Source organism: Peromyscus eremicus, chromosome 14 (assembly GCF_949786415.1).
Source record: "Peromyscus eremicus chromosome 14, PerEre_H2_v1, whole genome shotgun sequence".
Classification (NCBI taxonomy): Eukaryota; Metazoa; Chordata; class Mammalia; order Rodentia; family Cricetidae; genus Peromyscus; species Peromyscus eremicus.
Window position 1 is genome coordinate 3358479 of NC_081430.1, and position 27486 is coordinate 3385964.

General features: G+C 46.6%; 1 protein-coding gene across 1 annotated transcript in view; it reads right to left on the reverse strand.

Moving 5' to 3' along the window:
• Positions 1-280: 280 nt before the first annotated feature.
• Cdhr3 (cadherin related family member 3) overlaps positions 281-27486 on the reverse strand; it is a 78383-nt gene continuing 51177 nt past the window's right edge. Inside the window, exons 9-19 of the mRNA XM_059279853.1 lie at positions 22718-22889; positions 21461-21567; positions 20467-20561; positions 17689-17915; positions 14906-15077; positions 12458-12708; positions 7724-7905; positions 5627-5640; positions 4269-4300; positions 2005-2053; positions 281-429 (exon numbers count right to left, since the gene is read on the reverse strand). Coding sequence (XP_059135836.1) covers positions 281-429; positions 2005-2053; positions 4269-4300; positions 5627-5640; positions 7724-7905; positions 12458-12708; positions 14906-15077; positions 17689-17915; positions 20467-20561; positions 21461-21567; positions 22718-22889 — 1450 coding nt within the window. The remainder of the gene's footprint in view (positions 430-2004; positions 2054-4268; positions 4301-5626; positions 5641-7723; positions 7906-12457; positions 12709-14905; positions 15078-17688; positions 17916-20466; positions 20562-21460; positions 21568-22717; positions 22890-27486) is intronic.

The window sequence follows — 27486 nt, forward strand, 5'->3', positions numbered from 1 at the left end:
ACGTCAGCTCTTCCAGCAGATGCGCACAGGTAGTCGGGAGCCTAGAGAGAAAAATTTCCAGTGCCATTTCAGAAAAAGCCCATTTCAGAAATATTTTAGATGTTTTGGCAGATACCCTACTTAGGATCCTGGATGTTGAATCCATCCAGCCACATCTGTGCACCTGTGCCGAGCATGGCTACTGTCCCTGCGCAACTTAAGGTGAGGTGCTCCCCCCACCCCCACACACAGAGGCTTGCCCCTGTCCCTCCCTCATGGGGGTCTAGCAAACACACACCTGTTATTTTTCTGCATGTTTAGTGAATGGCCCTTCTGCAGCTGTGCCTCTGGGCTGGGGACTGGGCTCAGGCCAGTTGGGCAGTTGGGTTAATGGGCCTTTCCACTTTCTGGCACCAGTTTTTGAGTTGAATTCATATATTTCCCCGGTCACTAGGGGCAGATAATACAGCAATCATATAAAACAATAAGTTAACCAACTCCACTTGTTCCCATTTCTCCCTGTTCTGCTCTGATGACTGATGAGGGAGGCTGGAAGATGTGACCCCCTCCCTGCGATGGGGAAGGATGAGGGAGGCTGGAAGATGTGATCCCCCTCCCTGTGATGGGGAAGGATGAGGGAGGCTGGAAGATGTGACCCCCTTCCCTGCGATGGGGAAGGATGAGGGAGGCTGGAAGATGTGACCCCTGCAGTGGAAAGCAGCTTGTGAGGCACCCAGACGGTCTTCCCAGGCCAGCCTTCCCCCAAGCTGTGCAGCTCAGACACACAATACCTCTCTGGATCAGGAGCTGGCAGGCTCTGTCACCACCTACCTCACTTGCAAGATGAGGAGGCCATGTAAATTTCAAGTTTCTTATGGCTATCAAATAAATTGGGTTCAATTTCTAGCGGGGTTACCCATGAGGATCTGATTTATCTTGTTTTAAAAGACCCTTGAATCCGGCCATACAAAGGAATTCAGTAAGTAAGGGTAGAGAGCCTTTGATTCTTATTTGTGTCAGGCTGCAGAGTGTAGACACTGATCTGGTCCTGCCGGGGATGGGGAGAGTCAGCCATTTTCATTGTGCTGGAGCCAGCAGACACTAATTGATGTGTTTGTTCACACTGGGCCAGTTGGCTCCTTTCTTCCCCTTTTCCTTCTCTCTAGCACATAGGAACTGCACAAGTCTTCCCTGGCTTTCTCCTTGTAAGCCTGGGTTTGAGGCAAGCTCGGCTCCTGCCACAGCAATAGAACACAAGTGGCCTCTCTCAGCTCAGGATCCCACCAGCACTTATGCTAATGTGGGCACATTATGGTAACAAGTACCTAATAATAGAGGGAAATTTAATTCCAACAGCAGCAGCTTCTCACTGGAGAGGAGCCATCCTCCTTCCGAGGACTGAGCAGTTTGCATATGAGGGTGGCAGGGAGCCAGCACACTTGCCTCCTGAATTTGGTTTCCTTCCCTTTATTCACGTCTATAATTGAGCCTTTGTAAGCAGAGGGATGTGTGTAAAGGAGCTAAATTTGGAGCTGATTTCAGGGGCCAATGAGAGCTCTGGAGGCCAGCTTTACCTTATGTTCATCATGTCAACCAAGTTCTTGGCCCTGATCTGGGGCTGGGGGAGCCAAACTTGCCACTTCTGCTACTAATAAGACGGCATTAGAAGCATGCAAGAAGGACCAGAAGTGAGACAGCATCAGTGAGCAGGGGAAATGCACACCTTTTTGAATTCACTAGTTTCCTAAATGGGTTTGTAAATAGGCAGTGAGGGAAGAAATCACACCCTGGAAAGCAGCGGCAGGTGGAAGCGCTGAGGTGTCCGTCACTGGGTCTGCAAGGCTGTCCCAGCTGCACCCAGCACCCAGCTTAGCCATGTTAGAGTCTGAAAGGGTCAGCCTCACATTACAGACAATGTGGCCAAGGTGCTAACCAGTGGTTAAAAGAAGGATACTGGACACTGTTCCCAACTCTTCTGTCCCAGAGCACAAAGCGTCCTCATAGGTGGCATTGCCATTTGGTTACCTGGGTCTGTGGCTTCTCCATCAAAGACAGTATTCATCTGGACAGATTCCTAAGGAAAAGAGACTGCTTTGAGCACAATGCTGTGGCTCTCCCCAGGCAAGGCCCCCATCCTCACAGGCCAGCTCCTTACTCAGGGCTTCTTTCGCTATTTCATTTTATTCATATATCACTATTATTTTTTAAGACAAGGTTAAGCCCAGGCTAGTCTTGAACTGGGTATGTAGCTAAGTCTGGCCTAAACCTCCTACTCTTCCTGATTCTACCTTCAAAGTGCTGGGATTAGAGGCGTTTTATGCCTGGTTTTCTTTGCTCAAAGCTTTGAGACACTAATTTATTCAGCAGGCACTGGGCCATATGCTAGGGACACTACGGTGACCCAGCCAGGTATGTCTGTCTACATAGCTTGCCACTGACAAACAGAGACTACAATGAAGATACATGGCTATAATAGATGTCAGATGCTATGGGAGACAAGTGGTGAGCAATTAATCCAGACCTGTGGGTTAGAAAAGAGTCCTGAGAAAATGTTATCTAAAGTATGTAAAGCAAGAGCCAAAATGCTAAGTGCCTTGGGCTAAGACTTACATCATTTCGGAGCATCAGTGCCAGGCAGACTTGGAAACAGGTCCACAGGAGCACTTACCTTGGGCCCTGGCATCCCAGCCAGGCACTCTTACCTCCAGCTACCTACCTTGCCCCCAAGGCCAACAGTGCTGACGCTGGCTTCCCTGAGGCCCACCCTCCACGTTTGGTGCTGTGTGCCATCCTCCAGATATAAGCTCTGAGAATGTGCTTGTCTCCAACCCATGGACAGTCTTTCACTATATCAAACCCTAAAAAAAGTGACAGAATCAAGATCCCCAGCATGCTGGCGAGAAGCTAGTCAGCACAGTGGGCTTTTCAATATGGCCTTTTCCTCACCACACCACCTAGTCACTTGCCCACATCTCCTGGATGCTGAAGAGAAGGAGTGAGAATTCCATGAGTTTCATCTACTAGATCAGCTAAGAAGCCCCATGTTTTATGTCATGAGGATTTATTTATTTAATAGATCAGTGTGGCCCAGTTTTAAGGCCATCTATGGGGTGGCATCCCCCTGGTACCCTAGGAGCTCCTTTTAGATGGTAAGACCTTGGAGGTCCAAGGCTGTTCTTTCCTCCTACTGGTAGACTAACCAGAGAGTAGAAGCACTAAGGTGTTGAGTGTAAAGGAAGATCTCCCTTTAGCTGTACTAACCCCCTCATGATACATACTCACCAAAACTATATGTCTTAGATCATAAGGTTTATCAAGGGGAAACAGAGGAGGTCAGGGAAGGTATCAAGTTTTATCCCTTCCCAGTGAGTGCATTTCTCAGGAAGAGAAAGCAAAAGAGAGTAAGATGAGTGTACTAGTTGAGTGAGAATGCCTGTATGTTTGATCAGTTGGTCCTCACTTGGAAGAACTGTTTGGGAAGGGCTAGGAGGTGTGGCCTTGTTGGAGGAGGTGTGTCACTGGGTGTGGGCTTAGAGGTTTCCAAAGCCCACTCCATTCCCATCCTCCTTTCCCTCCCTCTCTCCCTCATGATTATATCTCAAGATGTGAGCTCTCAACTACTGCCCCAGTGCCATGCTTGCCTGCTGCCATGCTCCCCGCCATGATGGTCATGGACTTGAATCCTCTGGAACTGTGAGCCCCAAACAAATCACCTTGAGTTGCCTTGCTGTTGTATCACAGTGACAGCAAAGTAAGGCAGTGTGGATGTGGCTCTAGCCAGGATGAGCACTTCACAGAGTGAGACATCTGGTAGTTTTCAAGAGATTCCCCTAGCCACTGTCTCAGGGTGGCTGTCCTCCCTCCCATTTCATAGTGAGGAATCTAAGGCTCCCAAAGGCTTGGGGGTCCTCAGGGTCAGGCTAAGGGGTAGGTAGAGCCAATCCCAGACCCAAAACTTTGCATTTTCTCTATCACTTTTTTGCAAGGTTGTGGAAAAGTCAAGAAAATTTAGATCCCTTAGAATGCTGCAGGCCAGCTCCGGCCCTTAAGCTCTACTCCTCCAACGTACTTTTGTGGAGAGCTGGTATGGACAATAAACACCACTACTCAATATTTATGAGCAAATACATCAGCAGACGTGTTCAGTGAGGGAAGGAATCCTATCAGGAGCTTGCCATGCAGCCTCCCAGAATGCATAACTACTCCCCCAGAGCCTGGACTCTGTGTAGCAGAGACAGGGTACCAGCACCCAGCCCCGAGGCAAGGTTCCTGTGGCTGACCACACTCACCACCACAGCCTCTCTCTTCACATTCTTCATGTCTGCAGGGGAAAGAACAGGGCAGCGTTGGAGCCTCTTCGATGCTACCTCAACCTGAAGTTCCACCCCACGATGGGATTCCCTGAGCAGGCTTGACTTTAGTCTTACAGACACGGCAAAGGGTTTTTTTTTTTTTTTTCAGCAGACCTGTTCACTGACAGCTTTCAGTTTTCTCAGAAAACATACACATTTATGCACAGCACACAATTTAATTTTTAAAATGTTTTTCTAGATTATTAATACTGGTCCTAGGAAATAAGCTCCCAAATGGATTTAGAGATAAAGACTATATGTTCATAACAAGGGATTTCATTCCCTATACCCTGGTTAAAAGTAATTGAGGTTGGGGCTCGAGAGATGGCTCAGTGATAAAGAGCATGTGTTGCTCTTGCAAAGGACCCAGGTTTGATTCCCAGCACCCACATGGGGGTTCACAACCATCCATCACTTCAGTTCCAGGGGCTCCAATGTCCTCTTCTGGACTTGAGGGCGTCAAGCATGCATATGGTGCACCTATACACATGCAGGGCAACTGTCACACATAATAAAACAAATAAATCTACTTAAAAAAAGAGGATTGGAGGCAGTTATGACATTTCCATAAAGGTACTCTCTCCATATGATCAATAACCATTATAATCAAAATTTGAACCCCCTGCTTTTATGTTTTGGGCGTATCAACACACCTCCATGGGTGGAGTGACTTAAGCAAACATTTCTTAAAATGCATAGAATTTCCAATTCTATGTCTTGTCTCTCCCCATAGCTTGGAGTAGCCCTAAGGTTACAACTCTTGGCCAGGATTAGAAAGACATATCTTCTTGGGCCTGGGGCTCTCAGTAGATCTTGCTCAATTTAGCAATTAACTAGTCTGACCTAATGAATTTTGTGAAAAATGATCAAGTCCATTACAATCTGAGAAGAAAGTGTCACTGTTCTTTCAGAAGTGGCACTTTTTCAAAACAGAGTGCTCACTGTCCTTGGGAGCTGTCACCCTGTCCGTGGACAGCAGTCAGGAAATGCTGGCTGTGTAACATGTGGAGAGATCCCTATCATGGATGAACTGGGTTCCGTGGGAGATATACCTAGATGACCAAACTGAGTTGACTAGAGATGAACACGTGTAGAAAGTAGGCAAGGTCAAAGTGAGTGGGCCGAGGACAGGCACCCTGCACCCTGACATTCCCTACTCAAGCATAGATACCCTCTGCTTCCTAATTCAAGACATGAATATTCCCTGACTGAACCCAGATTTGAACCTTTTAACATAGTATAACAGAGCAAACAGTGACCAGCAAACAAACCAAGAGAACATGCACTGTACATACCTCCTTTCTTCATCCTATGGGGGAAAGGATGAGCATTAATTGACTGGACAATATTCGACATAAATACCCACACATGGTAACAGAGGGACTCTAAGCAACTGGATTCCTTGGGCTTTGGGGACTAGTTTGAAAGTGAGCTGGGGAGAGGGACCAAAAAGTTTTGGCTACTAGGGCTGCTCTAAACCAAGCAGTTTGGCAAGTGATAGCCTGGAATTACGGAGGGTCTAGGAGTTCGAAACTTCGTTTCATACAACTCCAGGGCACACGGTGACTTTGGGGAACCACCAGCCCGTCTCCTTTGCACTCTTCTGCCCAGTGGCCACCTGAGCAGAGAACTTGGCTCACAGCAGTGAGGCTGGAGGCCAACAATTAACTTCAGTTTTCTGTAACATGAAAGAGCTGGACTGGGTCTCTAATGCCCTTCTCATACGACCTTGGATTCCATCATTCTAATTTTGTTCCTCACTATTTGACAAGTGTTGGCTGCCACATAGTACAACTAACTTTCAGAGAGTACAAGTCTGAGTCTGAGTCTGAATTTGTAGCTATTTTCTCTTTTAGGTTGGGCCATGCTGAAACTCTATTTAGAATCTGAGTAGGAACAACCAGGTTCAAGATACATATTTACATTTAGTTATAATTTTCATCTATGTTGCAGAGTCTACCCTCCCCCACCTTTGTTTTGTTTTATTTTGTTTTTTCAAGGCAAGGTTTCTCTGTGTAGCCTTGGCTCTCCTGGAACTCACTCTGTAGACCAGGCTGGCCTCCAATTCTGCCTCCTGGGTGCTGGGATTAGAGGCATGTGCCACCACCTCCTGGCTTACATCTTTTAAGGATATGTGACACCATCATCCTTATGTGCTTAAATATGACCCTTTTAGAAACAGGGTGGGTTTTTTTCTATCTTTCTCAAAGTCAATTTGTAACTAGAATGCAAACAATTTTTTTTTTTTTAAATTTCAGCAGATGCTGAAGGATTTCTTACCTGAAGCCAAGGTTGTCAATAGTACAAACCTCCCCCAATAAATATGGTAGAATGTAATGCACATCTTTAAACTAATGTCTTTCTTTTATACCATCTTACAGACTGACATGCAAAATTACTTGATAGTTATAGTTAATATTCAAACATTCTTAAGAGGCATTTCAGTCTTATCATTTATTCCTTTTTGCCACTGAGGGGTCCTGAAAGTCAGGGCATCCAGCTCCCAGGACATCTGGGCATATGATTAAATTTGGGGTCTAGAATCCTGAGCTCACTAGGTCTTGGCTGTGAAGTTAAAACCTCAGCAACTTCAAAAACATTGCTGTGGCAATGGAGGCATTTTCTGGTGTCAGGAATACTACCGGTGCCCTTTGTGCAACTGGCTTAGTTGGTTGGTTTTACAGAGAAGGACATTGATGCCGAGAGAGTTCTCATGTGCCCAGAAAGTGACAGAGCTCAGGTTTAAACCTGGAACTTGACCAGTTCCAAACACCTGGCTCACAGCCATTGAGCCCTGGCTGTAAGAGCTACTGAGCATGAATCCAGCTCTAGGAGAAGTCTGTGACACACAGGTTCTCATAAGAATCATAGGCCCGAGCAAGTGAGAACAGGGAGATAAACTTGGCACGCCGTTAGTGTGTTTCCAAGAGGGTGGGAGATGGGGTTCCGTGCAAGAGAACAAGGAAGGTCTAACGACACTAAGGGAGCCACTGGTACCCAAAGTTTAACTTCCTCGCCTGCTTTTGCTGTTGTTTTGCTTCCTTTAACTCCATCCCTGCCCATAAACACCCTCCGAGAAGACACATCATATTCCACAGCCGTGCACAGTGGCCTTTATCCAGGGCAAGGTCACTGGAAAGGTGACAGCCCACTTTCTCCAGATCCCACCAGGACTAGGGCAGGTTGCTAGAGAAAGATGAAGGGCCAGTGTCCTGGCCCCACGGGTGACAAAGTGGGTACCTAGGCCCAAGAGCAATTGGAATTTCTTCCCTTCGTTCCTATTCTCTCCTTCAAGCCAGGTACCCTGCCCTGTACAACAAACAAACAAACAAACAAAACAAAACAAAACAAAAATAAAATAAAAAGGAAAGCCCCAGCCCACCAGAACTTACAACTGTTTCTTGTCCTTCCTGGTCATGGAGGAGCAATGTCTGTAGACAGTTTTGGCCAGCAGGACTGTCAGGGACCCCAGAAGACCCACAAGCAGCATGGAGCCCAGAGTAATGATGAATGGCACATACCATGCTGATGGAGAGTACGTGTTTTCCCTGAGGATCTGGTAGGTGATCCTGGGCTTGAAGGACAGAGAGGGGAAGAATGAGTGGGTGGGAGGATCTCTGACATTTAGCATTGCCGGTGTGCAGTGTTTTGGCTGCTCAGTTCCTGTCCTGCAAGCCTAACATCTGTGTGCTGTAGTTCTGCTCCTCCCAACCCTGCCCTTGTTTATACCTGTTGGATCAAAACCCAGAATAATTAGGGAACTGCAGATTGGCTCCCGACTTAAATGCGCTCTCCGTCTCTTCCCCTTCCTCAGAGCTGAAAGGTCCACTAGCTATTCCTCTGCACAGCACATTGTCTCTCACTGGGAAGGCAGGAACCATGAAGGCTGGTGTTTTTTTTTAAACACCTTGTAGGCTTTTCAGCGTTCACTTGACACAGTTACCACTGCCAGAGGAGTGGGCTGTGATCACAGAGAAACTTCAAGTTCGGAATCTGCTTCCCAGAGTGGGAGACAGATAACAAACAAGTCATGGAGATTTCAGAATTGGAAGTGGCTTGGTGGGTTAGGCTGTAAACCTAAGAGACTTGACAGTTTCTTCCTAAAGATAGCCTGCCAGCTCGCCCCATAGTGGAAGTCGCCGGGGTTGTTATGGTTTGAGTATGAAACTCCCACAGGTTTAGTAGGTAAAGAAGCTTGCTGCCAAGCCTGATGACCTAGGATTGATTCCTAGACCCCACCTGGTACAAGGAGAACACGGATACCTACAAGTTGTCCTCTGACTTCCACAGGTGAGCTATGGCACACATGTAGGACATGCATGTGCATCCCCCCCCAAACAAACAAACAAACTAATTGCCATAAAAACCTCAAAAGGAAAAGCCTGGAGAGATGAGTGGTTAAGCAGTTAGGAGAACTTACTGCTTTGAAGAGGACCCAGGTTTGGTTCCCAGCACCCACATCAGGTGACCCACAACCATCTGTGACTCCAGTTCCAGGGAACCCATGCCCTCCTCTGGCTTCTGTGGGCATCTATATGCATGTGGTGCACAGACAGACATGGAGACATATACATATAAGCATATGTAAAACACATGAAAGCTTTAATTGAGTAAACTGAAAAATAAGCCCCCACAGGCTCTTGTGTGGAACTGCTTGCTCCCCAAGCTGGTAGCACTATTTTATGAGGTTCTGGAAATTTTAGGAGCTGAGGCCTAGCTACAAGGTCACTGAGAGTGCCTGCAAGGTCACACCTGGTTTCTGGTCCCCTCCCAACACAGTTTTTTGTGAGTCATGAAGCGAGGGGTTTCCTCCACTGCTTTCAAATGTACATGGAAAAGCAGCACAGTGCGTTGTATGAAATTGTGAGTCAAATTAAGTCTTCCCTCGCCATGAGTTGTTCTGTTGGGTGCTTTGGTTGCTGCTATGTAAAAGAAAGCCACACATGGCTGCCACAGTCTCTACTCACCGGGGTCTACCTTTTTTTTTTTTCCCCCAAGACAGGGTTTCTCTGTGTATCCGTGGCTGTCCTAGAATTTGCTCCGTAGACCAGGCTGGCCTCAAACTCACAGAGATCCTCCTCTCTGCTGCCTGAGTGCTGGGATTAAAGGTGTGCACCACCACAGCCACCCAGCTCATTGGGGCCTACTGACTGCCATAACAAAGAGGTGAACATCACCAGTTACTGGCAAGACTCCGAGAAGCAGATGATAGCCCCATTCACAGGCAGTTTTCTAAGAGGAGAGGGATGTGGAAGGGAAGGGAAAGCAGAGGAAAAGTGTGGGGGCCCACAGGGGCTCCCTAGTAAGGCCTGACTCAAGGTCAGAAACTCTGAGCTTGCTTTGCCCAGTAGGGCTGCGTAATAGGATGATTTGGCCAAAGGCGTAGTTACCAGGTGTTTTGAAGGATCTACACTTGTTGGTACTTCATACCCCGACCTTGAGAGAGGAAGGTCTTTTGCTCCTTCACTTGCTGATGTATAAAAAGTCCATCATGAATAAAGTTGAGGTGACTGGGTATTGACCCAGGGCCCTCCCAAAGCTATCCTGAGTCTCTATCTTTCTCATCATCTCTGTCTGTATTTCTAATACTTCCTCATTCCTCACTTCTCTCCCCAAGAACCCTTCAACAGGTCAGAGCTGTGCTCCTACATATGATGCCGGAAGGTGGGACTTGGATATGAAGTCTGTCTCTCTCTCTCTCTCTCTCTCTCTCTCTCTCTCTCTCTCTCTCTCTCTCTCTCTCTCTCTCCTAAAGAACAGGCTAAGAAAATTGCAAGGGTCTAGCAAGCCATGAAGGTTTGAGTTTATGATTGTTTTTAGGTCTGAGAAAGATGTATGAATGTTAAGGATGAAGGCCTAAATTAGGTCTAAAGTTGTAGTAATATAAATAAGTCATAAAAGTTTTGTTGAAGTTTGAGAAATATAGGCTTTAGGTATAGGGATATTGTTAAAGCTTAGGCTAAGGTTAAGGTAACTTAGGGTAAGAGCAGGTTTTCCCAAGCATGGAACCTTGGACCTTGGAAGGGAGGAGAGTGGAAGGGCAGTGTCCGGGACCAAGCAGCCACTGTAGACTTAGCAGTCTGAGGACAAGCAGCGGCTTCAGAAGCCCCCACCACAAGCAGAGGCATCAGAAGCAAGGGCTGACCCAGCACCAGCATCACTGAGACCCGAGGGGCATCATCAAATCCCAGGCAACAGACGCAGAAAGAGCCACTGTGAGTAGCAAGGATCTGCTGTGAAGGAGCCTCCGTGAAGAGAGCGCAGTCAGCCAGCGTGCTTGCACCAGCAGGACCGACATGACTGGAGGCTACGCTCTGCGACCATGATGAGCCCAACAGGAGAGGCAAACCATGAATGGCTGCTGTGGCGTGGAGAGTGCAGCAGAGGCTTCAACCTCAGCAGCCAGAGCAGAGTAAGGGCGGAGAGCTGATTGGGCAGGAGGGCGAGAGCACAGGGCACCGCTTTGCAGGAGATGAAAGATGCCTGTGGGGTACACCCAGCGGGCCAAGGAACTGCAACACGAGTTTGGTTGTGGGTCTCTTTGTATTTGGAGCTTTTCGCTTCCGATTCCTTACGACTCGGACAGCTGTACCAGAACTTTCAGGGCAGCTGGTGAGCCAGGCCCTGGTCCTGGGCTTTCAGTGGAATATTAAGATTGGTATCAGAACTGACTTTTTAACTTTACAGACTTAAGAAATGGGATGGACAGGAGTGGTTCAATTGCCAATGGGACAGTTTTTATTTCACCTACACATATATGCATTATCAACTGTGATGACTTACGAACTGTTTTGTGTAAAAACGGAACTGTTTTGTGTATGCATATATACCTCTACTAACTGTGGTGACTCATGAACTGTCTTGTGCAGGAATGGAACTGTTTTGTGTAAAAATGGAACTGTTTTGTGTAGGAATAGAAAAGTTTATATTTTCTACCCAGGCTCAAGATGCAGCTTCAAAAAAAATACATAAAGAAAGGGGGAGTTAATATTCCTCAGTCTCTTTTAATTAAAAAAAAATTTTCTTGTTTTTTGTATGGATAATGTTAGCTTGTATTAATGTACCCTATGTTTTGCTAGCTAGAAATGCAAAAAGTTCTATTAAGAAATTGCTTTTGGCCAGGCGGTGGTGGCACATACCTTTAATCTCAGCACTCGGGAGGCAGAGCCAGGCGGATTTCTGTGAGTTTGAGGCCAGCCTGGGCTACCAAGTGAGTTCTAGGAAAGGTACAAAGCTACACAGAGAAACCCTGTCTCGAAAAAACAACAACAACAACAATAACAACAAAAACATACTAGAATTATAATGTTAACCTGTTAATGTTAATGGTGATAAAAATTCTAGTATGAATATTACTGCACATAATTACAATTACAATTCTCCCAAACTTATATCCAAAAGTAAACTCTTAATAGAACTATCTACACTTCATAAACTTTAGCAAACATCCAAAAGCAATTTCTTTTGTGTTTTTGTTTGTTTGGGTTTTTTTTGTCTGTCCTGATGCTCTCCCTCATCCTCTCTATCCTGATGCTCTCCCTCACACACTCTCCCTGATGCTTTCCCTCACACTGTCTCCCTGATGCTCTCCCTTACACTCTCTCCCTGATGCTCTCCCTCACACTCTCTGTCCTGATGCTCTCCCTCACACTCTCTCCCTGATGCTCTCCCTCACACACTCTCCCTGATGCTCTCCCTCACACACACTCTGTCCTGATGCTCTCCCTCACACTCTCTCCCTGATGCTCTCCCTCACACTCTCTCCCTGATGCTCTCTCTCAGCCTCTCTGCCCTGCCCTCCCTCACCATAGGCCCATCACCTGTGGTATGAAATTTAGGAAACTATTAGCCAAAAATAACCTTTGTACTTGGAGTTGATTACCTCAGATGTTTTCCCTCAGTGATGCAGTCTTTACCACAGTGGTCACTGTTTGGTCTACCACATGTCCCCGCACTGTCTTCTCTACTGTGAGAGGTCAGTGGCTCTACATGTCCAAGCTCTTACACAGATTTCCATCTACTAATCAATGGTCCTTCCAAACAAATGTCTCACACTTTGGGGTCAAAGTTTCCATGGCTATAAATGCTAAGGCTATGGCTGGGGGTTACAGGTCCCGGATCCTTACCCTGGGAGCTGTGGTGACGACTGAGGTTGGGTGAGGAGTGACTTTTACACTTAGTGTCACTGTCCCTGTTTCAACAAGAGCCTTGGCATTTCTCCTGCCTGACAGCAAGTTGTCATCAGTAATGTGGACAAGCAGCTTGTAGTCCCAGATCTTATCGAGGCCACCAGCATAGTCAAAGTGGGATGCCAGCAGCAGACGCGTGACGTTGGAGCCAGCATTGGGAGAGAAGGTGAAATGACTGTTGATGTTGCCTAAATGAGATTTGACCCAAGAGTGTTGGTAAAAGAAATAAAAAGAGCATAAAATAGAGATAAGAAAAAATCCCATTTGTTTTATTTCCTCAAATGTCCACACTTTATTTTTTTTATGTAACAGGCTGAGTCTGTGATATCTGCAAGTGAGATGGACGGGAAAAAGAACCAGCTCCCCGTCTTAAGGCCACAGGAGAGTTAACCGTCCTGGTGCAGTTCCCTGTCCTAGGGCCACAGGAGAGTTAACCATCCCGGTGCAGCCTGACTGTAGTCAGAAGGTTTTTTCTGGTCCCGCCTGGCCCCACGGTCCCATAGTCGCTTATAAAATAATCACTCAGAGGCTTGATGTTATTTACAAACTGTATGGCCTGTTGCAGGCCTCTTGCTAGCTAGCTCTATTATCTTAAATTAACCCGTTTCTATTAATCTATGTTTTGCCATGTGGCCGTGGCTTACCAGTACTTTCACATCTTGCTTCTCATGGTGGCTGCTGGCATCTCTCTCCAGACTCTGCCTTTCTCTTTCCTGTCTCTCTCCTTGGATTTCCCGCCTGCCTCTAAGCTGCCTTGCCACAGGCCAAAGCAGCTTGTTTATTAACCAATGGGAACAACATATATTCACAGCGTACAGAAAGACATCCCCCAGCACCTGGTAGTTTAGCAGACAGCATTTATTTCATGGCAGTGTAGGCACATGTAAATGCCTACTGAGGTCAGTGAGTGGGCAGCAATAGCCTAGAATGAGCTACACCTCTAACCATGGGCCAGGTTCACCTTACACCTTTTGTGGAGCTGTCTGGCCACACTGGTGAAGTACCCTAATGGAAGGCACCTCCTGAAGTTGCAAGGACTTCAGGCCCAGGTCCTTGGAAATTCTCCCCAAATGCCTCCTATACACACACACACACACACACACACACACACACACACACACACACAAACACACACACACAAAATACACAAAGATACACACAGACACAGACACACAGACACAGACACACACACACACACACACAAAACACACACAGATACACACAGACACACAGAAACACACAGACATACACACATAGACACACACACATACACACACAGATACACATAGACACATACACACAGACAGACACAGACACACACACACAAAACACACACAAAACACACAGATACACACAGACACATACATACATACACACACAGACACAGACAGACACACACACACAGAGACAGACAGACAGACAGACAGACAGACACACACACACACACACACACACACACACACACAAACACACACAACTGTTGAGGCCCACAACTTGAAGCTCCAGGCGCCTGGGGCAGGAAGGATTCATGCCCAGCTACCGCTCTTGCTCATCCTCTGGTGTCTCCAGACTCATTACTGACTGAAAACCAGTAAATGGAGCAGATGATGCAATTTTTATTCCCTCAGCAGCAAAGTGCTCCGTAAGGTCCTTGGGACTTTCAGTATGGATTATCTCCACCCTCAGCAGCTGTGGTCTCTAGCAGTGTCTGCCCTGGGTTTTGGGGCACGGTGGCTCAGCGGCTTCCCACTGCTCTGCCAGACTCAGCAGGTGGCCGAGATGGATTTTTAGGTTTTCCTGTGGAATTGCTCTGCTTGTCTGGGTTTAAATCTCTGGCCCCAGCACCTCATTAGATGAGCTATTTTGGTCTCGGATCCATTGAGAGGTGGTCTTTTCCTCTCCTTCCCACAATGGCATATTTTTAAAGAAAGAAAATGAATGGAGCAGAAGAGTGTTGCTGAGGACATGCTTCAAAATGCATTTAATCTATTCTTATCCTGAGAGAGCCTGGGGTTCCCTCCCTCCAACAGGCTTTTCAGGAAGAGGTGGTGAGGAGAACTAAAATTTTTTTATAAATTACATTCATTATATTCTGGGAATTTGGGGAGAGTATTCCATTAAAAGGGTTCATCCTTCCCGGGGCCTTGGAACAGCCATGTGGGCGTCAGTCTGGTTGTGGGGGTTTCTGGAAGAGGTAGGTGAGGCAGAGAAACTCATGGAGCACTTTCATGGGAAAGACAGGAACCCTTGTATTCCTCAGCCCTCCTTCCTCACACAAAGTTTGCCCTCCCACGCCCACACTGTGCCCACATCAGTGTATGAGCAACAGCCCAGGGTTCTGTCCCTCCCTGAATGGCCCAGAACTGTTGACGCCAAGTACAATACCTGAGCCAATGGAATATCGGAAAGATCTGGGGCTAGAATCAAGGTCAGTACACGTCAACTTGAAATTCTGAATGTTTGTGCCAACCTTCAGATCCACTGGGATGGCCATGAAGTAAAATTCTGGGGTACACATTGGCTTTTCATCATTTTCTCCAATGATGTTTACAGTGACCTAGAATAGCAGGAAGGTGGTTAAAACATTACATTTTATTCAGTGTGTGTGTGCTGTGTGGGCAGAAGTCAGAGGACAACTTATGGCTGTCTTTCCTTTCACCATGTGGATCCCAGGAATCAAACTCAAGTTTTCAGGTTTGGCAGCAACTGCCTTCACCCACTGAGCCATTTCATCAGCCCAGGACAGTTATTCTTAAGAGCTAAAATGTAGTGAGTGCTCACTGTGTGGGATACGAAATTTGCATGAATTCACTGATCTAACTTCATATGTGAGTAAGAATGTGATAGCTCCCATCTACAGATAAGAAAAGGTGGCTGAGAGACAGAGTAATTGACGTAAACCCACTCAAATAGTGAGGGGCTGGCTAAGATTTCAGTGTAGTAATAGCCTGCTAAAATCCTTTGCTGTTAGCATCTCTGCTGTGTATGTGTGCATGTGCAGATGTATGTGTGTGCATGCTCTCTGCTGTGTGTGCATGTGCAGATGTATGTGTGTGCATGTAGAGTATGCAGATATGCAAACATCATCCCTCAACACACATGCTCCCCAAAGATGATGCCAGATTCTTTTGACAATGGCCATGAACTTATGGGAATGCATATATTTACTTATGCACCATTCCCTGTGAACCTGAAATTAGTCTCTCATTTTGGTATACATCACAATGATACTCAACTCTGGATCCATTTTCTTGTGCCCACCTGGAGTCCCTGGAGGGTGGGGACCAGACACTTTGTTAAGTTCCTCAGCTGACTACTCTCTGCAGGCAGGCCTAAGAAGCAAGGGGCTAGAGCGACGCCCGGCAGCCTGGCTGTTAGCACTGCAGAGTCCTCCGCTGTGCTGCCCGGCCACTCTCATGGCTGTGTCCCAGGCCTGGTGAACTGACTAGGACTCCTGCCAGCACAGGATCCCACAGTGTCAGCCCTGAAAGGGACTTAGGTGATCATTTCGGCTCATCACCCTTTTTAAAGGCTTATGAGTTTTGAGTCGTATGCATTCTACTTTTGAAATTTAGGGATTTCAGCTATTTCTGAGACTGGGAATAAATTGAAATGTTCACTCTAGTTAGCTCCCAGAGTGGAGTCCATTCATTTTTCTCTTTAAAAAAAAATGAAAGAAGAAGAAAAAATACAGCCTAACAAACACTGCAATTATCTGCAAATTTCCTCGGCCAGCAATTCCGAGCCTCATGCATTGCTGAGAACTTCATCCCATTAATTCAAAGCAAGTCGCCAGAGGAACTGAACTACTCGGGCACTGGTTTATCATGTGACTTTCCAGAGAAATAGGGTCATAGAGATAAGCCTTGCCCATATCCTCTCAGAAAATTGGGAGCATGGCTAAGAAATGAATTCACTTTCCTCACTGCAAGCCGGTTGCTGTCCCTACCACACTGCCAGCTGCCAGCTGCCAGCCGTGTCACTTCCCTCATACCTTTCCACTTTACTAATGGATCTTTATGGCCATCATGTAGCCCTCAGAGCATCCCAGCACTCACCCCACAGACCCACTAGACCATCAGCGATGGTACTCCTGGGAAAAATGTTGGATTCAGGTGCCCACACTGTGCACTGAGAATCTGCATTCAATGAGAGCCTCACCATGGAACACTGAACAGCAGACATCTGCAAACAGATGTGGGTCCCTCACAGGTCCATGTGCCAGAGGCTTGTGCCTAATCTGGTACTGCTGTGGAATGCAGTAACTATGGGAGGTAGGGTCTCATGGGAGGTCCACAGGTCATTAAGGGGATACTCTCAAAGGGACTGTGGGACCCTAGCCTGTCTTCTCCTCACTTCCTGACTCTTGAAATGTGAGGGAGCATTGTCTAAAACACATACTGTTGCCAGGCAGTGGTGGAGCACACCTTTAATCCCAGACGCAGAGGCAAGTGGATCTCTGTGAGTTCAAGGCCAGCCTGATCTACAGAGCAAATTCCAGGACAGCCAGGGTGTTTACACAGAGAAACCCTGTCTCAAAACAAAACAATAACAACAAAAAGCAAAACCAAAAATACCCCCCCCCCAAAACCCGTACAAAAACACATATTCCCGCCACATGCCACCCTCACCAAAGGCCCAAACAGATGGGTTTGAATCAGGAGCTAGGGTACCTCTCTTTACTTCACCAGGAGCCAGAGTCAGCAATGTTATCATCATGGCACAAGGTTGAGTCACAACATCATGTAATATCTACCCCACCTGGTGAGCATGTGGATGGGACAGAAACAGGCAATGCCGCCCCGTCCGGTGAGCATGGCGGTGGGCAGAAACAGGCAATACTGCTTCAAGAAGAGATTAAGAACTACAAAACCAACCCACTTTGGCAGCTTGCCACTTACCACCAACCCGTGGAAGACAAGGCAAGATTTAAAGGGCACTAAGGGGGACTTTGTCACACAAAGTGGCTTTGTGGGCTCAGCAGACTTGTCATCAGTCTTAACAATTCAGTCACCCACAAATGTGAGCCTCAAATAAAGGGATCTTTATGTCCTGGGAAGTACTACTTCCTCTTCCCCTCACAGACCCCTCTTGCTGTACCACATGCTGAGGGGCCCAGGCAGAGCCTGAGTCAACCAGCTGTGTGACGGTGCAGAGACCCAACTCACAGTGACGGAGCTCGTGTCCTCGCCATTGGAGGCCTCGACCGTGAGAATGTAGACGGGAGTGGTTTCATGGTCTGCTTTAGTTACTAGTTGGAGTTCGCCTGTCTTGGGATTAATCCAAAAGATGTTTGGGTACCGGAGGCTGGCCCCTCCGCTGGATATGGAATACACCACGCTACGCTGGGGCAAGTCTGCGTCAGTCGCTCGCACCCGCCCAACTCGTGTTCTAGCTGCAGGAATAGAGAGCGATTAACACTGACGTGAGGCGAGGTATCCTCATTGCCACTGGCAGACTTTTGGGGGCTTCCTAGTTGTCAGAAGCCTATGTACTTTAAATATTCAAGTCTATTAAATTCAAATAATGCAAATAAGCACCCAGGAAGTGACTGGACCACTAGTCCAAGCAGCGCTCGAGGTGGGAGAGAATTCATACCCTACAGAAGCTCAAGGGCACCCATTACGTCACCACCATGAATGGTGAGAACAAGTATGCACACCCTACACCCAACCTTCAGCAGTAATACTATCTAAAGTCTCTTGCACTTTTCAAGTGTCCTAAAATGAGCTATTGGGGCTGAAGAGGTGGCTCGGTGGTTAAAAGCACCTGTTGCTCTTTCAGAGGACCGGATTTGATTTTCAGCGCCCACATGGTTCGGTCACTACAGTGTGGGGAGATCTGATACTCTCTTCTGGCCTCTGTAGGCACCAGGCACTCACACAATGTTCGTACACACACAGGCAAACATTAATACACATAATATAAAAATAAATAAAGCTTTAAAAAGGAATATAGCAATTGATGAATTCTGAGTATAGATGTCGAAATTCTGCTATTTCTGCTTATTTTACAAGTGTTGGTAGGGCTGCTGAAGTTCTGGGTCGCTTGTTTTGTAGAAGTCCTTTCTCATAAATTTCACTCCTGTGGGCAGAGACCAAGTCGCTCAATTCTACAGGGCCAGCACCAAGTGTGTGGCCCAGGGAAGACGGCCAATACCACAGTACTAAGGCCAGAGGATTTGTGAACTGTGTGGTCCTGTTGAACATATAAAGCACACAGGGTAATATGTAAGAAGCTGTGTTCTCTGTAAGGTGCTAATAGTGCTCCCTATGAGGAGTGAACAGTGCTCCTTGTAAGGAGCTAACAATCGTGTTCCCTGTAAGGAGCTAACAACTGTAATTCCTGTAAGGAGTTAACAGTGCTCCCTGTAAGGAGTTAACAGTGCTCCCTGTAAGGAGTTGACAGTGCTCCCTGTAAGGAGCTAACAATCGTGTTCCCTGTAAGGAGCTAACAGTGCTCCCTGTAAGGAGCTAACAACTGTGCTCCCTGTAAGGAGCTAACTGTGCTCCCTGTAAGGAGCTAACTGTGCTCCCTGTAAGGAGCTAACAACTGTGATTCCTGTAAGGAGTTAACAGTGCTCCCTGTAAGGAGCTAACAACTGTGATTCCTGTAAGGAGCTAACTGTGCTCCCTGTAAGGAGCTAACAACTGTGCTCCCCGTAAGGAGTTAACAGTGCTCCCTGTAAGGAGCTAACAACTGTGCTCCCTGTAAGGAGTTAACAGTGCTCTCTGGACCATCTTCTTGTGTTTTGTTTTAGAACAACATCAGAAAATAGAGACGTCACGAGAATAAAATGGATAGGAATAATTGGGGTGGGGTGCTCTGATTGATTTGGTTTGGTTTTTCATTCTAGAAGAAATACCTGTGATCTCAAGGTACATGGCCGGGGATGACCTGTTGATCTGACAGAATATGCCAGATTACAGAAAGCTAGCAACTCTTATTACCTTCAAGTTAGGAGAGATGAGGAGAAACTGGAGCAGGGAGCAGTTTCTCTCTCTCTCTCTCTCTCTCTCTCTCTCTCTCTCTCTCTCTCTCTCTCTCTCATGTTCTCATTTTCCATCTCCTCCATCTCCCTCTCTCTATCATCTATCTGCCTGCCTACTTATCATTTCTGTCCCCTCACTGTGTATGTGTGTTCTGTGTGTGTGAGTGTGTGTGTTCTGTATGTGTATGTGTGTGTGTGTGTGTGTGTGTGTGTGAGAGAGAGAGAGAGAGAGAGAGAGAGAGAGAGAGAGAGAGAGAGAGAGAGAGAGAGAGGGAGTTCTGACAGGGTCTCATGCAGTCCAGGCTGGTTTTGAACTTGTTATATAATAGCAGATGGCCCTGAACTTGCTCCTCCAGCCTTCACCTCCCAAGTGCTAGGATTACAGGCATGGACCACCGTGTCGGTCATAGGATTTTTTTCTTAAGGGCAAATAGACCACAAAAATCAAAGTATCATTATAAAGGCAGAAAATGAGACTGCCAGTGAACTCAAGAAGAGGAATGTGCTCTTTTTTTTTGTCTTTAAATAGAGGGACTAGAGAAGTGGGAAATCTTTTCCCTACTTGAAAATCCCAACTCTCTGAGTAAGCCTGTTAAAAATCACAGAAGAGACCAAGAGAAAACTTAGTCTATAACACAGAGGATTAGTAGAAATCAGGCAGACAGACAAGGAAGTAATCAGGGCATTCCAAGAAATGCAGTTTAATCAAGTTTTTAAAATCCATGTTTCACCTGGAGGTCTCTGCAGTGGCAAGATCAATGAGAGAGAGGAGGGGGAGGGAGGGAGGAAGGGAGGGAGAGAGGGAGGGAGGGAAAGAAAGATGCAATAAACACAAATCAGCCATGAACCTGTGAAAACCTATTGGTGGTCTCTGCCAGGAGCCATGCCTCTGCAGAGGCTGAAGTCGGATGAAGCCTGGCAAGAGCCTATGGTCTGTGACTTGGCCCCTACCCACCTGGTCTTGTTTCTGACACATCAAACATGTATGATGGTCTATCAAAGATGAGAGGAAATTCATTTTCCGGGCTTGTTAGGATGGAAACGTAGATGCTATCTAAAAATGGAAATAGAAACAAATTAACATCACAACCTGCACCCATCTGTTCAGTGGGCGTTTTGAAAACATCTTGTAAGTTTGGGCTTGGGTAGAGGTGGAGACCTGTCTTCAAGACACTAGATGATCCTCTATTCCACACTGTAGGTCCCCAACAACACAAATACAGGCCACTGTAGAACTTGGGGGCGGGGGAGTTTGAGAAAAGCCTGACAAGGATTGAGAGAAGCAAATGGACCAGTACGAAAATGGGGGCAGTGTGGAAGCAGTGTGGGGACAGTGTGGAACAGGGGACAGTGTGGGAGCAGTGTGGGGACAGTGTGGAACATGGGGACAGTGTGGAAGAGGGGACAGTGAAGTATGGGGATAGTACAGAAAGAAGGGCAGTGTGGAATTAGGCTAGTGTGAAATGAAGAGAGTATGGAAAGGGGGAGTGTTATGGAATGGGAGGGAGAGTTCTAGCCATGTGCAAAAACACTACAGTATAAAACTCTGTGATTCTTGAGGGCAGCTGCAGTTGAAGAAAGGGAAGTCGGATGGGGGAGGGATGGGAGGTACCGCTAGCAAGTTAGGCTGTAGCCAAATCATGGAAGTGCTTCTATGCCAAACCAAAGAGTTTAAACGTGAACTTGACAACTGCAACACCCATTCAAGGAAGTTCTATGCTGGCATTTGTATTTCCTGAAAAACCACTGACAGAAGCAGAGTGGGGAAGGAGCAAGGCAGGAGGCAGAGAGACCCTGAGGACACTGGATCTCAGCCAAAAAAGGAAGTAGCTGTTGGGGCCTGATTGGTGGATGTAACAAGAGACCCTGTGCCCAGTACCTAGAAGTACCTAATGCAATTCAGTCATCAATGCCCGGGGAGATGCCGTGTGAAGTAAGTCAAAGGGTACTTGCTTTTATAGTATGGAGGGGCGACATCTTGCACTTGGATTACCACACTGTACTTATTGCCAGCTGCTAGGTTGCTTGGATTTTCATAATCTAGATCACCAATTAACTAGGTCAAAACAGAGATACTAGATTACATCGGATAAACAGTCATATTATTGAACTGACAAATCTATTTTCATACAATTAGTGGCTGTGTAAATCGCCAGTATCCTTGGGGAAACAGTTTGCTGGGGCATTTGAGGAGTTTTGAGACGTAACTCTAGTGTAGCTAGACAACCCAGAAGAATTTACCAAAGGAGAAAAATCTATCTCTAAAGATGTCTGCCCAGCTACTGCCCAGCAAACAAGACTCACACCTCCAGAGCAGTTAAAGAAAAGTACAAAAGGAAACCCTTTATACAGGAATAGTTTCTATTATGTAATATACTCTTACAAATATATCTAGATACATAAAACCACATAGAAGTGAAAAATGTGGACAGTGTTCACTCTTATATGGTAATGTTCTTCAGTGTTTTCTGTATTTTAAATGGTGGCTATGGATTAAGAACCTAAGAAAAATATGAATTTCCCCAAAATTGAAATTAGTTTGGTTTTTTTGTTTGTTTGTTTGTTTTTTTGTATGACACCGTAACTTTCTAAGGGACTGAAGACAGCTTGAGATGAGAGGTAGAAAAGGAGGCAGGCTAAGGGGAGAAGTGGTGGGCGGCTTGCTGTCATCTCCAAAGTCTGCTGGAAACACCTCTCAGGACTCCCGCCATCGTCTTCCTTTCTGCTCTTTCCCCACACCCTGCAGCAGGAGCCCTGTGTGAACAGAAGCCGCACAACCTTGCTGGACCTCTGCTCCTGCACGGACTTTCCACTCCCTCCTTGTTCTGCGCTCTGTGGGGTCTCTGATGGTCCTGTGATGCAGAATCTATCAAGATGGCTCGGGCTGTTCTCTTGTACCTCAAATAACAGAAGAGCCTGTGCACCAAGGGCACTGCCATGCCTACAACGGCTCACTAAACAGGCATGCAAAGGAAAGGCAGGCAAAGTCCTCAGCCCCCAGCACAGCTCTGCATAATGAACGCTGCTGAAGCCTGAGAGAAATAAAGAGCTGACAGGAACACACAGCCACTATTAAGTCTGTCACTTACGGTGGCTCTGAGAGGAGGCTGCCTTGCAAATTCCTCTCTGCAGGGTAGCAAAAGCACCATGCATGTTGGACCAGCTTCCCCAGTGTCCTTTTAATGAGGCAATGACCATGAACTGACCACAATTCTCCCAGAGCCAGCTGGATGCTGTGAAAATCTGCGGCTGCTCCCCACTCCAGATGGCGCGGTGAAGTTGAATTTGTTGTTTGGAGCTTCGCTGTCATCATCAAAGCAGAACTTGTTCAGGTCCAAAAGCAACGTCCCGTTGGCTGCTCTCTCAGTCAACATAATGCTGGCAAAAAGACGTAATTCAATATTTCCCCTAACAAATGGCGGCTGAATCGGCCTTCTAACCTAGGCTGAGGCTAGACACCTCTGTTTCATATTCAATCCACAAGCCTCCTCCTCACAGCTCTCCACTTCTGCCCTAGAGTCCTCTCTGATTGCTTCTAATACTGCAGCTGGAGGCAGGCTGTCAGGGTCAGATCCTGTCAGCCTGCTCCTGAGGACCGGAAAACTCCTCTTCTCACCTACTCCTACTCTATCTCCCTGCCCTCAGCTCCTCCTTGTTCACGCTCCTCCCACCAGAGTGAGGTGCTCCTGATGATCCTTACACAGACCACCAAGGCGCTAGCCCCAGGGCATTGCACTTGTTTCTGGAATGCTCCTCCCCCAGGTCTCCAGAGTGTTCCTCAAAGGCCCAAGGCTCAGTCGCCAGGGTGACGCTATTGGGAGGTGGTGAAGTCATCTGGAAGTCAGGTGGCTGGGAGATGCCCAGAAGGGAACTGTGGGACTCCAGCCCTTCCTCACTCTCAGTTCCCAGCCTTGAGGTGAATGGTTTTACCCCACTGTGGGCTCCTACTATAATCTGCTGCTTGCTAAAGGCCCCAAACAATGGGGCCAACCAATTACAGTCTGAAATCTCCAAAACTGTGAGCCGAAATAACCTTCCTCAGATACTTGTTACAGCTGTGGAAAATGAGCTAACACCGCTTCTCTCATTTCCTTGAGCTTCTAACCTAATGTCACTTTTTTAGAGAAATAGTAATGATTCCCACCCACTGTTTCCTCTATTGTTTGCCCCTTTATTTGTAATCTTAGAGATTATCATTATCCACCATGCTACATACTTTACTTATTCATCGTGTATTGTGTATGTTCCCCTAGCATGCACACTCATTGAGAACAGGGATCATCATCCACTTTGTTCTTTGCCCAGTCAATAACTATTTGTAGAATGAATGAAGGGTAGGTAGCATGTGAGAGCAGAGTTGTGAAGAATATAAGAGAAATGGAAATTCCATGCCACCACTGCAGGAGTTTTAACTTGTTGAGAGAAGATCAGTCATCTCCTATTCTTAGAAGATTGAAAACTCCTTGACTTTGGTCTTAGAGGCTTCAGTATCATAGAGGGGCTTCTCAATACCTCAAAACCATAATTCTCACTTCAGAAGGAATAAGAGAGAACTCACTGGGGGGCCAACTGTGAAACTCAGGTTTCTCCAAATACCATGTAACACCGTGGAAGTGGCTCTATGAGAGACAGCTACAGAAGAAAAAAGTCATGATTCAAAATGTTTACCAAACACACTGAAGGACCACAGGTAGGGTCACAGCAGGGGAAACCTCAACAGGTTTCAGATGCTGTCTGAAGACATCTTAGGTTTCAGATTGGTGGAAGCCAGTGTACTGCTAAGAATACATTTTAAAGTTTTGACTGTCACAGGAATGTCAGGTCAAACACAGGTGGGAAACACACGACTTGCAAACGATATCCCAAAATAATTTGGCTCTGGATTGCAAAATTTTAACTCTCCATAATCATGAAGTACTGCCATTTGGTATCATCGGATCTTTAATACAGGCTCAGCTCGCTCTCTCTCTCTCTCTCTCTCTCTCTCTCTCTCTCTCTCTCTCTCTCTCTCTCTCTCTCTTCTCTCTCTCTCTTTCTCTCTCTCTTTCTCTCTCTCTCTTTCTTCCCTCTCTCCCTCCCCTCCCCTCCCCTTCCTGCTCCTCCTTCTCATTCTCTTTTATCCAAAGAGGTTTAGTAAGGGTCCAGTCTGAAGTGCTGGCCTCAGCCTCCAGCCTAGCTTGGTGAGGGAGACTGAGGAAGGTAACTTCATGTCTCCAGTTTCTCCTTCTCTGTCTTTATTTTTTTATTTATTATTATTATTATTATTATTATTATTATTATTATTATTATTATTTGTTTTTGTTTTTGTTTTTCAAGACAGGGTTTCTCTGTGTAGCTTTGCACCTTTCCTGGAACTCGCTTTGAAGACCAGGCTGGCCTCGAACTCACAGAGATCTGTCTGGCTCTGCCTCCCGAGTGCTGGGATTAAAGGCGTGCACCACCACTGCCCAGCTTCCCTTCTCTGTCTTTAAAACAGGCATTAGCTTTTGCTCCATGACACACCAGCTCTAATCCTAGTGACCTGAAATAATAGTATTTATTGTTGCTCACCATCATACTGGTCATCTGGGAGCTCATTTGGTTCTGGTTGGGCATGGTTGGTCTCTGTGGTCACTGGAAGCTGGATTGGGACTGGAGATCAGGGGCTGCCCTGTTCACACGACTTAGGTTGGAAAAGTGTTGGCATCTTGTTCTCAGAGTGCTCTGACTAAAAGAGTGTGTAAAGTCCTCTGGTTCTCATGTCTTCACAACCAAAGTATACTCCTTCCACATTCTACAGTCTTTTCTTGTGACAGCTAAAATGGACTTGGGATCCGCAACTGTGGAGCAAGGATAGTGTTAGGCTGTGGCTAGTAACAGCATCTGCTTGCTAGAGAGAGGACATGTGTCCTGTGTCTCTACAAAGCCACACTGGCAGAAAGCACGTCTGCCACTCTGTTTCTGCCTTCACTGTGCAGTGCCAATTTTGGCCACTGATTCTCTGACTAGGGGCCACTTATTAAATACTGTGTGCTGTTTCATCCTAAGCACTTTAAAAAAAAAAATCTCTAATTCCTGAATCTCTAAGGGGTTTGTTCTCTTATCCTCATCTCACAGGAAAGCAAAGAGTAGTTGGAGAGGGTTCAAGGCGTGTCTAAGAAAGTTAAAGTCTCCAGACATGATTGTTCATTGTCTGTGTTAAGATCATTGTGAACTTTAAGTTCCCGTGACAGGGAAAGACAGCGCAGAGGGTCCTCCATCTGGTATTCTTGCTGAGGCCATTCCAGGTTTAACTAGAATCTGATCTCCTTGATGGAGAATCCCACAGAAAATGACCCAGCTCTGTTCTAGGAACCAAAGATCAGGACATCCTAGCTAGGTTGCCTTAGCTTCTGTTAAAACGTTTTGCTTCAAACTGCTTACTCTGCTAAGCCTCCTGCAGCTGCCAAGTGAGATGGAGGACATGCTTTCTTCTTTTAAAAACCTCATGTCCTGGACACTTGGGGCTCCACCCAGGTTCCTGAACACTTGGGTGTGGTCCCAGCCTCTAGAATAAAGACTTTCAATTGTTTACACACCATGAGTGTGAAGGGACTGGAATCTGAGTCCATCCTAGACATGGAGCAACCCCGTTGCAGAAAATGACCTAAGCCTGGGTGCAGGAAGTACCCAGCCAAGTTTAGCCAACCAGCTAAATAGTTTCAGACATGGCAAAGTTACAGGATAGGGCTGTTATTAACCACCATGCACCCCATGTGACTGCTCCTTGACTGACCACTTAGAACTAAGATGAGCTCACCACGCTTAGAAATCCCCATGTTCCTTGTTAAAAGGCCTGCATGCCTTTGTCTCAGATTTTTGTGTGGATGGTGAACCTCTGCATGCTGACCATTTCTGAAGAATAAACATTCTTTGTGTTTGCATACTATTTGAGTTTGGGTCTTCAGTGATTCTCAGGCCCTTGTAAGTGGGCATCTCTGGTGACCTCCCTGTAACATTTTGGAGGTCCCACTGAGATACCAGACACTAGACCCAGACACTTAGGTGCTGTGGATATCACTCTGTATAAATAAACACTGATTGGCTGGTAGCCAGACAGGAAGTATAGGTGGGACTAACAGAGAGGAGAATTGAGGGAACAGGAAGGCAGAGGGGGAGACTGCCTGGAGCCACCGCCAGGACAAGGAAGATGTAAGGTACCAGTAAGCCACGAGCCATGTGGCAAAGTATAGATTAGTAGAAATGGGCTAAATATAAGAGTAAGAGCTAGACAATGATAGGCCTGAGCTAACGGCCAAGTAGTTTAAATAATATAAGCATCTGTATGTTTATTTTATAAGTGGGCTAAGGGACCGCCGGGGATTGGCAGGCCCTGGAGAGAAAACTCTCCAGCTACACTTAGGTCCTTGGGACCTCCAGGAGTGAGCAAGAGTATGTCAAGCAGAATGGACACTTCAGGGGGCATGTGGCCTGAGACATTCCAGGTCCCTAAGAAAATCCTCTCTGACCTACCTATCGCTGTCAAGCACTTTAGAGGCACCCTACCACCTCCACCCTAAAGAGTAAATGAAAATCATCTGGTCGGAACACGTCCAGAGGTAAGTCCAGCCTGTAGAAGGTGCCATCTGAATAGGACAGCAGAAGGAAGGTTGAATGTGACTGCAGTTCCTGAATCTGGGGTCTGTGAGAGAAGTCACAGGAGCTCTCTGTTCACTGCATGAACGGATGCTTGATCGCTACCTGTGATTTTCATCTGGTTGTTATTGTCTGTGTCTGAACTTTTTGTCTCTTTAAGTCTGAGTGTCACTGACCTTGTAATGGGGGGATTCCAGCGGCTTTAGTGTACATTCAAACACCTTCAGAAGGGCTTCTGGGACAGGGACAATGGTGGTACTGTTTCTCCCCAGGGAGACTGCACTCTGCAAACGTGAGTGGCCCTCTTCTAAGGTGGCCCTCTTTTAAGATGCAAAGGCCTGAGGGACCTTTGGATCTCCAG